This window comes from Camponotus vicinus, unplaced genomic scaffold, assembly GCF_025532165.1.
Source record: "Camponotus vicinus isolate PSW18456_S1 unplaced genomic scaffold, iyCamVici1.0 SCAF_9, whole genome shotgun sequence".
Classification (NCBI taxonomy): Eukaryota; Metazoa; Arthropoda; class Insecta; order Hymenoptera; family Formicidae; genus Camponotus; species Camponotus vicinus.
The window spans coordinates 12,648,976-12,664,368 of NW_028141981.1; the positions used below are offsets into that span (position 1 = coordinate 12,648,976).

The window sequence follows — 15,393 nt, forward strand, 5'->3', positions numbered from 1 at the left end:
TATATTTTCACCTTTGTTGACATCGGAGGTTATGGCCGACGCAGTGACGGTGGAATTTTTAGAGATTCTATAATAGGTCACAAATTTAACAATCGCGAAATGAATTTGCCAAAACCAGAATCTCTTACAGTGGATGGGCCACCTTTACCTTATGTGCTTGTAGGGGACGAAGCATTCCAATTAACAGAATACTTACTTCGACCGTATCCTGGAAGAAGCGGTTTAAATCAAGAGCGAACAATTTTTAATTACCGTTTTAGCCGAGCCAGAAGAACGATCGAAAATACTTTTGGTATTTGACTTCCGTTTCCGGTGCGTTAGAGTGTGATACGTGATTGTATAGAGGTGATTTTTGGAGACGGGATAAGAGTGAAAGAAAGGGGTGGAGAAGGTGAGAGTGGGCGGAGGAGAGAGTGGAGGTGCGAAGATGTGAGTGAGAGTGAAGGGAGCTAGACAGGGTTAGGGACAAAGGGATAAGGGAGAGAGGAAAGAGAAGTAACAGTGACAGGCGTGGCGCGGAGTATAGATAGTGTAGAGAGGTAGCACGCGGGGTATAGATTGTATAGACAGGCAGCGCGCGGTAGGGAGCGGACTAGAGGTTAGGCGCGGGGTAGAAAGTAGATAGAGAGGAAACTCGAGTAGGAGGAGTGATTGCGAGTGGTAGGTATGGAGGGAGATTTAGGGACAGGAGGAAAGAGGGGAAGAAAAGGAAGGGAAAGGAGTGAAAGTATGGGTAATATAGAGGAGATGTGGAAAAGGAAAAGAGAGGAAATGGATAGGAGCAGGGAGGAAGAGGAGGCAGTTTTTAGATCAAGTAAAAAAACATTTAGATTGCCAGGAGAAGGAGGGGGGAGAAGAGAGGGGGATGGAAAGGGGGATTTAAAAAATATTAGAGGAGTTTAGCAGAAAGATGGAGGAGGTGAAGGAGGAAGTAAAGGAGCAAGGGAGAAGGTTAATGGAGGAGATGAGGGAAGGATTTAAGGAGCAAGGGAGGATGTGGAAGGAAGAGATGGAGAAGGTAAGAAAAGAATTTAGGGAGGAGATGGAGAAAGGGAAAAAGGAGAGGGAAGGCATAAGAGAGAATATAGAAAAAATGGAAAGAAGGGTAGAAATGCTAGAGGGGAGAGTAAAGGAAGGGGGAGAAGGGGGGAGGGGGAGGAAAAAAGGGAAAAGAAAGGAGTAGAGAATAGATTAAAAGAGGTAGAGAAATTATTAGAAAGAAATGAAAAAGAGAAAAGAAGGAAGAACATAATAATAAGGGGATTGGAAATAAAGGAGGGAAAAAGGAGGGAGACAGTGGAGGAAATATTGGGGATGATTGGAGCGAGAGTGGCGGTGAGACAAGTAATTAGAATAGGAGGGGATAAGGAAAAGGGAAGAGAGATGGTCTTGGTTAGATTAGAAAATGGCAAGGAGGAGGAGAAAGGGGTTATAAAGTAGGAGAGAAGAAGGAAGAAATCGAAAGGATGGAGGAGAGAAGAGAGGAGGATAAAGAGAGGGAAGAAGGTGGATGGAGGGTAGTTTTTTGGAATGTGGCGGGGTTGAGAAGTAAAGACAGGAATTTTTGGGGGGATTTGAGGGAATGGGACGTAATGGTATTATCAGAAACGTGAGATGGAAGGAGGGGGTAATAGTACCAATTAGAAAAAAGGGGGAGGGGGTGAAGGCAGAGGAATATAGAGGAGTCACATTAATGCCAGCGATTTACAAAGTATATGTGACAGTTTTAGCGGAAAGGCTGAGGAGTGAAATGGAGGAAAAGAGGGTATTGTCGGAAAATCAGACGGGATTCAGAAAGGGGATGGGGACTATGGATAATATATACATAATTAATTATTTGGTGAATAGGCAGCTGAGCAGAAAGAAAGGAAGGCTGGTGGCAATGTTCATAGACTTGAAAGCGGCATTCGATTCGGTGGATAGGGGGGTGATGGTAGAGGCAATGAGGGAAAGGGGAGTTAGGGAGAGATTGATAGAGAGGGTGGAGGAGATAGTGAGGGAGACAAGGAGTAGGGTTAGGGTAGGAACGGAGATAGGGGAAAGTTTTTGGACAGCAAGGGGGGTGAGGCAGGGGTGTCCGTTAAGTCCATTGTTGTTCAATATAGTATTGGCGGATCTGGAAGAGGAAATGGGGAGGGTAAAATGGGGAGGGGTTAAACTGGGGGAGAGAAGAATGTACACATTGGCGTATGCGGATGACGTGGTATTGATGGCAGAGAAGGAAGAGGAATTGAGGAGCATGATGGAAAGATTAGAGGGGTATTTAGAGAGGAAGAAATTGGAATTAAATCCGAATAAAACAAAAATTATGAGATTTAGGAAGGGGGGAAGGAGGATAAAGAAAAGTGATTGGCGGTGGAAAGGAAAGGTAATTGAGGAGGTGAAACGATTTCAGTATTTAGGGTATACGCTACAAAAAAATGGAGGACAGGAAGCGTACGTAAAGGAGAGGGTGAGAAGGGCGGCAGTAGTAATGGGGCAGGTATGGGGAATAGGGAAAAGAAGATTTGAGAAAGATTGGGGAAGAAGATTGTGGATGTTTGATAAGTTAGTATGGACGGTGTTAGGATACGGAGTAGAGGTGTGGGGATGGAGGGAGAGAGAAGGAATGGAGAAATTGGAGGAGAGGTATTTGAGATGGGTGTTAGAAGTGGACAGAGGAACGCCAGGTTACTTAGTAAGAGAGGAACTGCAGAGAGAAAAGTTGAGGGGAAGAGCAGGGCGACGGGCATAGGGATTTGAAAAAAGATTGGAGGAAGGTAAGGGGAGTGTGCTGGCTAGAAGGTGCTGGGAGAAAATGAGGGAAGAGGTCAGGATGGGGAGGGGGGATGCGGAGTGGAAGAAGGAGAGGATGGTATTCTTTGAGGACAGAGGGATGGAAATAGAGGAAGTGGAAAGAAGAAGAGGGGAGGGAGAAGGATGGTTTGAGGAGTTGGAAGGCAAGGATAAGGAGAAGCAGAGAAAGGAGAGATGGGGGAAAATAAGAGAATCAAGGTATAGCAAGTGGTATGGAAAGGTGAAAGGGAAGGGGATACCGGAGTACTTAAAGAAGGACTGGGGGGAAAGCAGATGGCAGAGGGTGGCGAGATTTAGGCTGGGAAATGAAGTGAAGGAAGGAAAATATTAGGAGGAAGAAGAGAAAAGGAAATGTAGGTTATGCGGGGGGGAAGGGGAGACGTGGGAGCATGTATGGGAAGAGTGTAGAGAATGGGCGGAGGGAGGGGGTAGTTGGCAGGAAGCGGTGGGGTGGGTGTTAGGAGAGGAAGGAGAGGGAGAGGGGTGGATGAGGGAGTTAGAAAGAGTAAGGCGAGAAGGGGGTGTAGGGGTGGTAAGGGAGGAGAGGAGTGAGTGAGAAGGTGAGAGAGAGGGGAAGAGAGTGTGAGAGGGAGGGAGAGTAGGGGTGAGGGGAGAGAGAGGAGAGAGAGGAGAGAGAGGAGGGGGGTAGATGAAGTGTGAAAGGATAAGTAAATGAATAGAGAGGTAAGCAAAAGGAAACGGAAGTCCGCGGCGAGGCGTGTGGTGTGTGCGAAAGCTGGCGTGAGTAGGTAACTCACGGCAGCTTATTTAGTAATAAGTTAGGTTAAGAGTTAGGCTAAGAATCCTAGGTTAAGAGAATTGTAAGAAGATTGTAACCCTAAGGGGATCAATAAAGCATTACTACTACTACTACTACTACTACTACTATTACTACTTTTGGTATTTTGATTAGCCGATGGAGAATTTTAAAACGACCAATTATTTGTACAGTAGAAAAATCATTGAAAATTGTACAAGCTATTGTATGTCTGCACAACTGGCTTCGTAAACAAGATATCGGAATAAACGAATATATTGATCAAACACTTGTTGATCAAGATAGACTTGATGGGTTTGTTCCTGGCTCTTGGAGAGAAGATATAGAAAACAGTGCATTAAGAGATATTATTAGATTGGGTAATAATAATAGTACGCGAAACGCAATCAAAAAGTGAGAACTTTTGCAATTTTTTTAATACTGAAGGAGCTGTATCATGGCAATTTAATAATGTTCAATTATAATTTTTTGTATTTTGTACAGGAAAGATTGCGTGAATAAAATCCATATTGTAACGTCCATAATTGTAACGTTAATTCATTTATTAGAACTGCTGCCAAAAGTTTTTACGTTTATTTTTACACTATAAACTTATTTATTAATACTTACAATTAGTATATAAACTTCTTTATTATAACTTACTAAATTTTCTGAAGAAAAATTTAAAAATTAATTATTGTAATAAATATTAAGAAAATTTAAACATTAAGTAGGAATAAAATTAAGTGATAAATATTAAGAAAAATGTGAACATTAAGTAGGAAAACCTCTGATAACCAGTTATTCAACTTATTTTATTTAGGAACATTTAAATATTTATTTAAACATTTTAAAGATTACTAAACGCTTAAATATATTATTTAATAATAGACATTAATATAAAATAAAATATTCCTATACTCAAGTAATGCACGTTATGTAAATTCAAATTTGATAACTATATTTTAGTTATTCAAGAAATGATATAATGCAAATAAAAACATTTAATGCAAATAAAACATTTTAATTAAAAATCTAAAAAATATTAATTTTAATAAATGTTAAAAGAAAATATGCTTTTTTGAAGGAAAAGAATATCTTGTCGCTTTTATATAAAGAATAACTATATGTCGCGCGCTTTTATATAAAATATTCATTAAGTTATTCAATGTTTTCTCGGATAATTATTTCGTATGTTAACTGTAATATTTTTTGCATTATTTCAAATCTAGTTTTTGATGTCATTTTCTGTAATCTAAATCCTACTAAACTTAAAAAAGAATCCATTTCGTTAGGTTCTGGTGACGGAGGAAGAACTATTTTATTCTTTGCATATAGCATCAGCCAATCTTTCTATTGCACTTATAGAATCACTTTTTTTTCTTCTTTTTCTTCTTTGTTCTTTATTGGAATCTAGAATATGGAAAAGCATTTTTTTCTCCATTATTTTTAATAATTATTTGACATCCATTATTTTTAATAATTATTTGACATGTTTCAAATGTACCTGTTTCAATGCTTTCTGCATTATTTTCATCATTCATTAATGAGTTTGAATCTCTCTCTCTCTCAGCCTCACTGCTTATATTATTTATGTTAGACACCGTGCTGTAATATTGTTTATAATCAATCAAATACTTTAATACATAATTTATATATTATTTAATAAATTTAAATATTTAAACTTACATTTTTTGAAGACAAGAGTCTTTAAGGAAACTCATCGAATGATAATGAGGCCACTTTTGGACTGTATCCTTCCTAGCAGATCCACTCATTCGTTGTTCTGATTGCATGATTTTGCGATATGTATCATGCAATGATTTGAACTTTTTTTGCGCATCTTCTGCACTTATTTTACCTACAAAGAATATAAATTAATAATTTATAAAGAATATAAATTATTAATATTTTGTTAGATATTTTTCGTATTATTTTTATACTCACCATTTAATGCCAAAGCTATTTCTGACCATAACCGTTGTTTTATTGTATATCTACGTTGCATCAAAGGTAAAGAGTAATCCCACAATGGTGGGCGTTTTTGCACTTCGAGAATTAGCAATTCTTCATCGTCAAAATTTAATTTAATTCCTGTGCTACTATTTAATTTTTGACGTTTATTAGATAGTTGTTTAAGTTGTCCAGAAACTTTTCGTTTTTGTGATATGCGTATAATATTATCTGAAAAAATTATAAAAATTATTTTTAGGAAGACGATATCTCTCTATTTAAAGAGATTCTTTTTTTACTTACTTCTATTGTTATCATAAAACGGCTCTTCTATTACTTGTTCCATGTTATTTATATTGCTTCGTCTTACGATAGTTATGCCATCATCTAAAAAATATAAAAAACATTAACATTTATTTCAGTAAATATAGAAAGAAAATAAAAATCATAGTGTATTAATTATATATTAAAGTTTTTGATTGAAGCACATTGTCTAACTTTTAGGATGATTTAAACTCATCTTTAATGCATAATGAAACTGACGCAGAAAGCATTCAAACAGATACAGTTGAAACAGCAAGTTATTTTCAATAATTAAGAAAAAAATGCTTTTTTATATTATAGGTTCCAGTGAAAAAAAAAAGAAAAAGAAAATATTTCTTCAAGTGCAATAGAAAGAATGGTGGAAGCTATACAGGGTGAGCCATTTTAATTAACGCACGCAATTATTTCGGAAACAAAGCATTTTAGAGAAAAATGTTTCAGACAAAAGTTGTTTGGTTTCGAGGGGGCCATAAGATGGTATCATTGGTTTGACCTTGAAGAGTTATTTGAAGGTCACATGAAGGTCACCTTCAATTTCTTAAATGGAACCTACTATTTGTCATTGCATATTCTTGTAGCTTATCTCGATAGCTTTCCAAAACACTATAATTAAGTACTTTTTTGTTAAGTACTTTTTGAGTTATGAGGCTTGAAATAATTTCTTAATTTTACATAAACCGTAAAATATCTTGTAAAATATTCATTTTTCGATTATCTTACCTTAATACTTTTATGTACAAAATAATGAGAGGAATCAACTGGTGTAAAAAAACACATAGTTGTTTTGAAGAAAAAATTTGTAATTTGCAATTAACAATTCCATATTTTTTCTTCAAAACAACTATGTGTTTTCTTTAGACCAATTGATTCCTCTCATTATTTTGTACGTAAAAGTATTAAGGTAAGATAATCGAAAAATGAATATTTTACAAGATATTTTACGGTTTATGTAAAATTAAGAAATTATTTCAAGCCTCATAACTCAAAAAGTACTTAACGAAAAGGTACTTAATTATAGTGTTTTGGAAAGCTTTCGAGATAAGCTACAAGAGTGTGCAAAAATATATAGGGTGTTCCATTTAAAAAAATTGAAGTGACCTTCACGTGACCTTCAAATGACTCTTCAGTGTCAAACCAATGATACCATCTTATGGCCCCCTCGAAACCATAAAACTTTTGTCTGAAACATTTTTCTCTGAAATGCTTTGTTTCCGAAATAATTGCGTGCGTTAATTAAAATGGCTCACCCTGTATATACATATAGGGTGGCCCATTTTAATCCATCCAGTCGAATATCTCGAAAACCAAGCCCGGGAGAGAAAAATCTTTCAGACAAAAGTTGTTTGGTTTCGAGGGGGCCATAAGATGGTACCATTGGTTTGACCGTGAAGAGTCATTTGAAGGTCACGTGAAGGTCACCTCAATTTTTTTAAATGGCACCCCCTATTTTTGATTACATACAGGGTGACCCATTTTAACTTAGGCAGCCAAATAACTCGAAAAATAAGCACACTACGAAAAAATGTTTAGAATCAAAATTTTGTCATTTCGAGGGGGACGTACAATGACGTTAAAATGAGCCCCCCCACCCCTCCCCCTGGGCGGTGAGGGGGGGCAAGTTTGAAATCTTAAATGGGAACCCCTATTTTTTATTGCATATTCGGAATCTTTGGCTAAAAACACATACAATTTGTCTGAAACATTTTTCTCGATTCATGATAGATGGCGCTGTAATCGACGAAATTCAATTTCTTCGATTTCTCTTACTGAGAACCCATGCTTACGATTCTGCAATAAATTAACAATAAAAATACCACGTTTTCATTGTTAATACTCGAAATTAGTCTTAAAACAAACTTCTCATTATTTTTTATTACTCATTAATTACTTCTCAAGAAACTGCTTTTAGCGTAACCCAGGAACAACGTCGTGGACGTAGCAGTTTTCTGTTCCTTTCGGGGTGCTTGATTAACGTGAGTCCCCTCGCCTCTCACAATTCGGGGTGCTTGAACGTGTGGTAACCCAGCCAGTGAAGGCAAGGTCGTGTGGTGACCCAGCCAGTGAAGGCAAGGTCGTGTGGTGACCCAACCAGTTAAGGCAAGGTCAAGTAGTGACCCAGCCAGTGAAGGCAAGGTCGTGTGGTGACCCAACCAGTTAAGGCAAGGTCAAGTAGTGACCCAGCCAGTGAAGGCAAGGTCGTGTGGTGACCCAACCAGTTAAGGCAAGATTGCATTGTTATCAGCTCTCTCCGCATGGAGGAGATGCTCAAAGTGTGCACCATTATTTTCTAAGGATAACAGTAATCGACAGCGAAAGTTACGTTGTACATTTTCTAGCATTAAAGGAGTTATAGCTTCACAAGCTCTTCTTATTCTTTCCATCATATTCAATCTTGTCGTTGGAGCTTTACTATACACTGCATCTTTAACGTATCCCCATAAAAAGAAATCAAGGGGATTCAAATCCGGTGATCTCGGAGGCCACAGAACTGGTCCACCCCGCCCTATCCACCGATTTGGGAACCTTTGATTCAAAAACATCCGTACAATACGAGCATAATGAGCAGGAGCACCATCTTGTTGATACCATAAATTTAGTCTAACTGCAAGGGGAACATTCTCTAGGTATGCTGGCAAATCATTTTCGAGGAATTCTAAATACATTGGACTATTAATTGGACGTTCAAAAAAATGAGGTCCAATGACTTGGCCATTGCAAATGCCTACCCATACATATAAACTCCAACGATGTTGATTAAGCACCTCACGATACCAATGTGGATTTTCTGGTGACCAATAGTGGCAATTATGCCTATTGAGACTACCATTGCTGATGAATGTTGCTTCATCACTGAAACAAACATTACTAAAAAAATCTGGATTCTGATCTAACATCTCAAGAGCCCATCTACAAAATTGTACTCTGAGTACGTAGTCGGCCTCACTTAATTCCTGTACCAGAGTAATATGATACGGATGGTAATTGACTGATCGTAACAATCTATGTGCCGTAGTTTGAGGGATTCCCAGTTCTCGTTCTATTTGACGGGTACTAATATGGGGATTTTGATGAACCATAGCCAAAACTGCGAGCAATCTAGGGTCATTATTATTATGAAGTCTATTCCTTCGCCTTTCGCGATGAAGTGGATTATTACGAGATCTCCTTTCAATGTTTATAATTTGTTGATCAGTAGGATGGCGGCGATTTGGGAATCGCTCCGCATAAGTACGGGCAGTAAGTCTGTAATTTCTACCACATTCGCCAAAGGTTATAAGAATATCGACTACTTCTGTAGGCGTATAATTTGCCATTTTACCAGAATTTTATCAGAGTACAAATGTTAAAAAAATACATAAACACTTGTGACTTTAGCACTAAATGGACAAAATTTTGGAGGGATACTTAGAGGAACTCCATCAGATGGAAAGTCCAAAATGTCTCGGTACTTTGGACCATTCAAGTTGCCTAAAGGGCAGGTTACGCTAAAAGCAGTTTCTTGAGAAGTAATTAATGAGTAATAAAAAATAATGAGAAGTTTGTTTTAAGACTAATTTCGAGTATTAACAATGAAAACGTGGTATTTTTATTGTTAATTTATTGCAGAATCGTAAGCATGGGTTCTCAGTAAGAGAAATCGAAGAAATTGAATTTCGTCGATTACAGCGCCATCTATCATGAATCGAGAAAAATGTTTCAGACAAATTGTATGTGTTTTTAGCCAAAGATTCCGAATATGCAATAAAAAATAGGGGTTCCCATTTAAGATTTCAAACTTGCCCCCCCTCACCGCCCAGGGGGAGGGGTGGGGGGGCTCATTTTAACGTCATTGTACGTCCCCCTCGAAATGACAAAATTTTGATTCTAAACATTTTTTCGTAGTGTGCTTATTTTTCGAGTTATTTGGCTGCCTAAGTTAAAATGGGTCACCCTGTATTCTTGTAGCTTACCTCGAGAGCTTTCCAAAACACTATAATCAAATGTGTTTTCATTGAGTACTTTTCGAGTTATGAGGCTTGAAATAATTTCTTAATTTTACATAAACCATAAAATATCTAGTAAAATATTCATTTTTCGATTATCTTACCTTAATACTTTTATGTACAAAATAATGAGAGTAATCAATTGGTGTAAAGAAAACATACAGTTGTTTTTAAGAAAAAATATGGAATTGTTAATTGCAAATTACATATTTTTTCTTCAAAACAACTATGTGTTTTCTTTACACCAATTGATTCCTCTCATTATTTTGTACATAATAGTATTAAAGTAAGGTAATCGAAAAATGAATATTTTACTAGATATTTTATGGTTTATGTAAAATTAAGAAATTATTTCAAGCCTCATAACTCGAAAAGTACTCAATGAAGAAATACTTTATTATAGTGTTTTGGAAAGCTCTCGAGATAAGCTATAAGAATACGTAATAAAAAATAGGGGGTGCCATTTAAAAAAATTGAGGTGACCTTCACGTGACCTTCAAATGACTCTTCAAGGTCAAACCAATGGTACCATCTTATGGCCCCCTCGAAACCAAACAACTTTTGTCTGAAAGATTTTTCTCTCCCGGGCTTGGTTTTCGAGATATTCGACTGGATGTATTAAAATGGGCCACCCTGTATATATAAATATAATATAATATATAATATTGAAAATGGGAAAGTAGGATGTTTGATGTGTATGTGATATATAATTAATAAACATTTAATAATTAGTTTTGTAGATATAAATATGCCAAGTTGTAGTGTTCCTGAGTGCTCTAATCGCACTAAAAAAGGAAAAATAATTTATATGGCTAGTTTACCAAGTGATCCGGAAAGAAAGAAATTATGGATTACTAATATAGGAAAAATTAATTGGAAATCAACGAAGTATTTATATGTATGTGAAGTAAGTAACCAAAATCGTTTCTTTTGTGTTATAAAAATAAAAATGTTCACTACTTAAAATATTTTTATAGATACATTTCGCAAATGAAATGTGAAAAAGAACGAGTTGACGGAAAAAAGAAACTGAAATACAACGCCCACAATTTTCCCTGCTCGATCAGTAAGAAAAATTAAAATAATTAAAATAATGGAAAATAATAAAATAACTAAAGTAATTAAATAAATTAAAATTAATTAATACTAAATAATAAGTAATAAAAATAATAATAAAAGTAAAATAATAATTAGAAAATAATAAATATAATAATACTAATAAATAAATAATAATAAATTAATAATAATAAAATAGTAAATATAATAATCATAAATAAATAATAATAAATAAATAATAAATAAAAATAATAATTATTAAAATACTGGATTTATTTAAGGCTCAAACTGATGAATCGTCGAGTATAAGACAGCCTGATCAAACATCAGTTCATGAAAATATCATCGAGAAACAAAATGACAGTAATAACATCGGATTAAATGTCTCTGATATTACTCCATTAATATCAAGTAATTTTAATAATAATTTAATTATTTTAATATTTAATTATTTTAATTATTAATTTTTTAATTTTTTATTTATTTATTTTATTTATTTATTTTATTTTATTTATTTATTTTATTTTATTTATTTATTTTATTTAATTTAATTAATTTTATTTTATGTATTTTATTTATTTTTTAATTATTTTAATATTTAATTTTAATAATAATTTATTTATTTTAATAATTTTAATTATTTATTAATATTTTTATTTTTAATACTATTCAAAAGACAGATGCAACGAAGAAGTTGATGAAGTTAAATGTCTAAAGGAACAATTAGAAGAAGCTAAAAAAAAATTGATTTGGCCACCAAAATTATCCTGAAAAGTAACCGATGTAATACTCAATTAAAGAAACATATAAAGAGATTGACTACAATGCAAAATAAAGCCCGAAATTATCCGAATTTGGAATCATCAATGAAACTATTATTTAATGATGATCAAATTAAAGTTCTTACCAGACAATCTTCACGTGGCCGTTTGTGGTCTAATGATACCATAAAAAAAGCACTTAAACTGAAGTTTTCCTGCGGTTCTAGTGGTTATCAGGAATTGCAGAAACAAAAAATACCTTTACCGTCCGAACGTACACTCCGGAGGAAACTAGAAAATATCCAATTCGAAGAAGGTGTTTGTGACGATATTTTTAAATTATTAGAAGACAAGGTAGCTTTGTTTAAGGACGCTAAAGAAAGAGATTGCATGCTTGTATTGGATGAAATGGCTATTGCACCAGGTCAACAATTTGACTCATCGACACAATCGTATTGTGGAATTGCATTATTTCGTACACGTAATGGTATGTTTTTTTAAAAATGGATTGATTACAATTAGGTGCGTATAATACTATAATTTCTTTCTTTTTGTTCTTTTTATTTAAATTATATTTATTTATTTTAAAGGTTCAATTTATTATGGTTTTTTTTATATTTTGATTTATATTTATTTATTTTAAAGGTTCAATTTATTATGATTTTATTTTTTTATGGTTTTTTTGATATTTTGATCTATATTTATTTATTTTAAAGGTTTAATTTATTATGGTTTTATTTTTTTATGATTTTTTAAATTTTCTTTTCATTTTTCTGCATTTTTCCTGTTTCTATTTTTCTATCTTTTCCGTGTTTTTTTCATGCATGTAGGTGAAAGTGCTCAAGCTACACATGGTTTGATTTTTGTGCTTGCTGGTATCTTTTCACGTTGGAAACAAAATATCGCTTTCTATTTAACACCTGACAGCTATGACGGTGCTACATCCTATCGTACTTAAAATTATTCAAAAAGCTGAATCCATCGGACTTTATGTACATAGTGTTACAAATGATATGGGACCGAATAATTTAGCGATGTGGCGTAAATTTTTTGTTGGTTTTGCTGCACGTTATTCAACAGTAACGAATTCAATTATTCATCCTGTTGATAATAATTGTAAACTTTGGTTCATCGCTGATCCTGGTCATCTTTTAAAGAATCTAAAATTTTGTTTACTTAACAACAAAACTATAACCTTGCCAACAAACTTCATACGTGCAAATAATCTTTCTTCTTTTGTAGTTAATTGCTCACATGTAAAAGAACTTGCTGAATTACAGGAAAATTTACAGTTAAAACTAACATCAAAAATTAAAGTAGATGATTTTTCTAATGGCACTTTTAATAAAATGAAAGTTAATAAAGCTAAAAATTTTTTGTCTCGCGATGTTAGTACCAGTCTAAACTTTTTGGCAATGCAAAATTTAAAAAAAGAATATCAGACAACCACCCACACACACACACAGCCTTGTTAATTGAAATCGTTTCAAAATGGTTTACGTTAATGACTTCACGTACCCCAAATCTTGCATTGAGAAAAATTCCAGGAAATGAATTATCTGAAAGTAAATTTCAAACATCAGTTGCATTTTTAGAATCAATTATAAAACTTTTTCAAGAAATGATAGTTGGAAGTGGTACACAATTCAAACCTGTACAACGTGGAGTCATTATCAGTACCAAATCCATTATTGAATTATCGACGTATTTACTTAATGAAAAAGGCTATCAATATGTTCTCGCAGGCCGATTAACGTCTGATTGTGTGGAAAATATATTTTCTTCTGTTAGAGCTAAACAACCTAGTCCGAATGCTTTACAGTTTAAACAAAATTTAAAGATCATCGCAATTTCAAAATATTTAAAGCTAGTAGGTAATTCTAGTTATGAAGAAGATGATAGAATTTGCTGGTGATTTTTTAGGTAAACCTAAACCAAAAGTAAATAAAAAAATGCCACTTGTCCCTGATCTTTCTACAAAACGTATAAATTTAGATAACATCGAAGTAAATGTATTATACTATATCGCTGGATATATTCTCTCCCGTATTTCAAAATATAATATTATATGTAAATTGTGTTTAAATTCCGCTGGATCTCTCACATACGAACCGATCTTAAATGACACATACACAAATTTTATTCAATTAAAATGTTTTCGACGTAATACGCTTTTTTTGTAAATAATCGAACATTTAATTATTTTTACAACATGGAAATTGTTATCAAGCAATATCTTCCATACTTAAGAGAAAATTTTGATACTAAAAAATATATTGTTAATTTTTTTAAAGAAAAATGCAGTGCATTCAATGCGATGCATTGAAAAACTGTCACAATATTCAATTTAAAATAAAAATGTATTTTATTAGATTTCGACTTAGAAAAAGTACTTCCAAAAAAAAATTATCAAACAAAATTTATAATAGTAAGACTATGGCTATGCATGCATTGATAAGATAGCTATATATTAATATATAAAATAGTTTAATAATAGTTTAATAATAGTTTTATAAATAGTTTAAACATTTAATTTTATGTAAAAAATTGATTTAATAAATTTGTATTCTACAGATATAATGTATTTAATTATTTAATTATTAACATAATTATTTACATTTAACTATTAACATTAACTACACAGGCCAAAAAAAAAATACCCTGTGCTGGCGATCTGACTAGGCTAGTCTTATGTATTTTGGCCCGCTGAATTCGAATCTGACGTCAGAATTGCTCCATCACGTCACAGTTTTTTTTAAATCTCAAAAGAGAAAGACGAAAATTTCGTAAAAATCGACATTTTAGGGTAGTAAGACTGCGCTTCTTGAGGGAAAAGTTACCGAAATCATATTTCCATGTATTTTCTAGCATTATAAATCCAAATCCGATTTGTCACACCAATCATACCATCGATTCCATTAACATTTGTCATGAAAAAGTAGCAATCTTCCGTATTCCATATTTGATTTTAGTTCATTCATAAATCTTATATTGGAAAGAATTAATCTTATATTCTCCAAGTCCAAATTTTGAGAAAAATTTTTTCGAAACTTACAGCTTCTAGCTGTTGAGTTCGTATAAGATGCAGAAATTTCTTTATATAGGTCAGAAACCTCTTTTCATATCTTTAAAGCGCTAGAGGTACATGAAAAAAAAGATTGTGTTATCTGGAAATAAAAACCTATCTTAATATCTTCGCATCTTGATAAATAGAATCTGTTTGCAGTAAATTTTAGGTGTTACAACCTGAAAAAATAAAGAAAATAAAAAATGAGCACAAAATAAAATTGAGCACAACGTTTATATTCTAGGTCGGATTTGGATTTATAATGTCTGAAAATACATTAAAATATGATTTTGGTAACTTTTTCTTTAAGAAGCGCAGTCTTATTACCCTAGAATGTCGATTTTTACGAAATTTTCGTCTATTTTTGAGATTTAAAAAACTGTGACGTGATAGAGCAATTCTGACGTCAGATTCGAATTCAGCGGGCCAAAATACATAAGACTAGCCTAGTCAGATCGCCAGCACAGGGTACTTTTTTTGTGAGCCTGTGCTATTAATGTATTTAATTATTTGAGATTTATATTATTATTATTATTAAGATTTATATTAAATATATATATATATATATATATATATATTATATTTTTATTTATTTTTTATTTATTTTTATTTCTTATTTATTTTATTTTTTTATTAAAATTTTTATTATTTATTTTTTATTTAATATTTTTTATATTTTATTTATTATTTTCTTTA

At 33.3% G+C, this 15,393-nt stretch overlaps 2 protein-coding genes across 2 annotated transcripts; one reads left to right on the top strand and one right to left on the bottom strand.

Moving 5' to 3' along the window:
- Positions 1 to 2,173: 2,173 nt before the first annotated feature.
- Positions 2,174 to 2,734, top strand: LOC145976617 (uncharacterized). Its single transcript, XM_083107847.1, has one exon. It carries the CDS (start codon positions 2,174 to 2,176, stop codon positions 2,732 to 2,734), a length of 561 nt encoding a protein of 186 aa, XP_082963973.1.
- A 2,140-nt stretch (positions 2,735 to 4,874) lies between these two features.
- On the bottom strand, positions 4,875 to 6,026 carry LOC145976618 (uncharacterized). Its single transcript, XM_083107848.1, has 6 exons — positions 6,005 to 6,026; positions 5,810 to 5,893; positions 5,501 to 5,737; positions 5,297 to 5,414; positions 5,061 to 5,161; positions 4,875 to 4,966 (listed from the first exon to the last, which is right to left on the bottom strand). The coding sequence occupies exons 1-6, from the start codon at positions 6,024 to 6,026 to the stop codon at positions 4,875 to 4,877; spliced, it is 654 nt and encodes a 217-aa protein (XP_082963974.1).
- Between the last annotated feature and the right edge of the window lie 9,367 nt (positions 6,027 to 15,393).

What these genes read in the sequence shown, in the direction of transcription:
- LOC145976618 (XM_083107848.1), bottom strand. Translation starts at nt 6,026, where the DNA reads ATGAGTTTAAATCATCCTAAAA. An exon ending in GAGTTTAAATCATCCTAAAA is followed by an intron (nt 5,894 to 6,004) that starts GTTAGACAATGT and finishes TATATTTTTTAG; the next exon opens with ATGATGGCATAACTATCGTA. An exon ending in TGCAGAAAGCATTGAAACAG is followed by an intron (nt 4,967 to 5,060) that starts GTACATTTGAAA and finishes TCCATATTCTAG; the next exon opens with ATTCCAATAAAGAACAAAGA.
- LOC145976617 (XM_083107847.1), top strand. Translation starts at nt 2,174, where the DNA reads ATGTACACATTGGCGTATGCGGATGACGTGGTATTGATGGCAGAGAAG.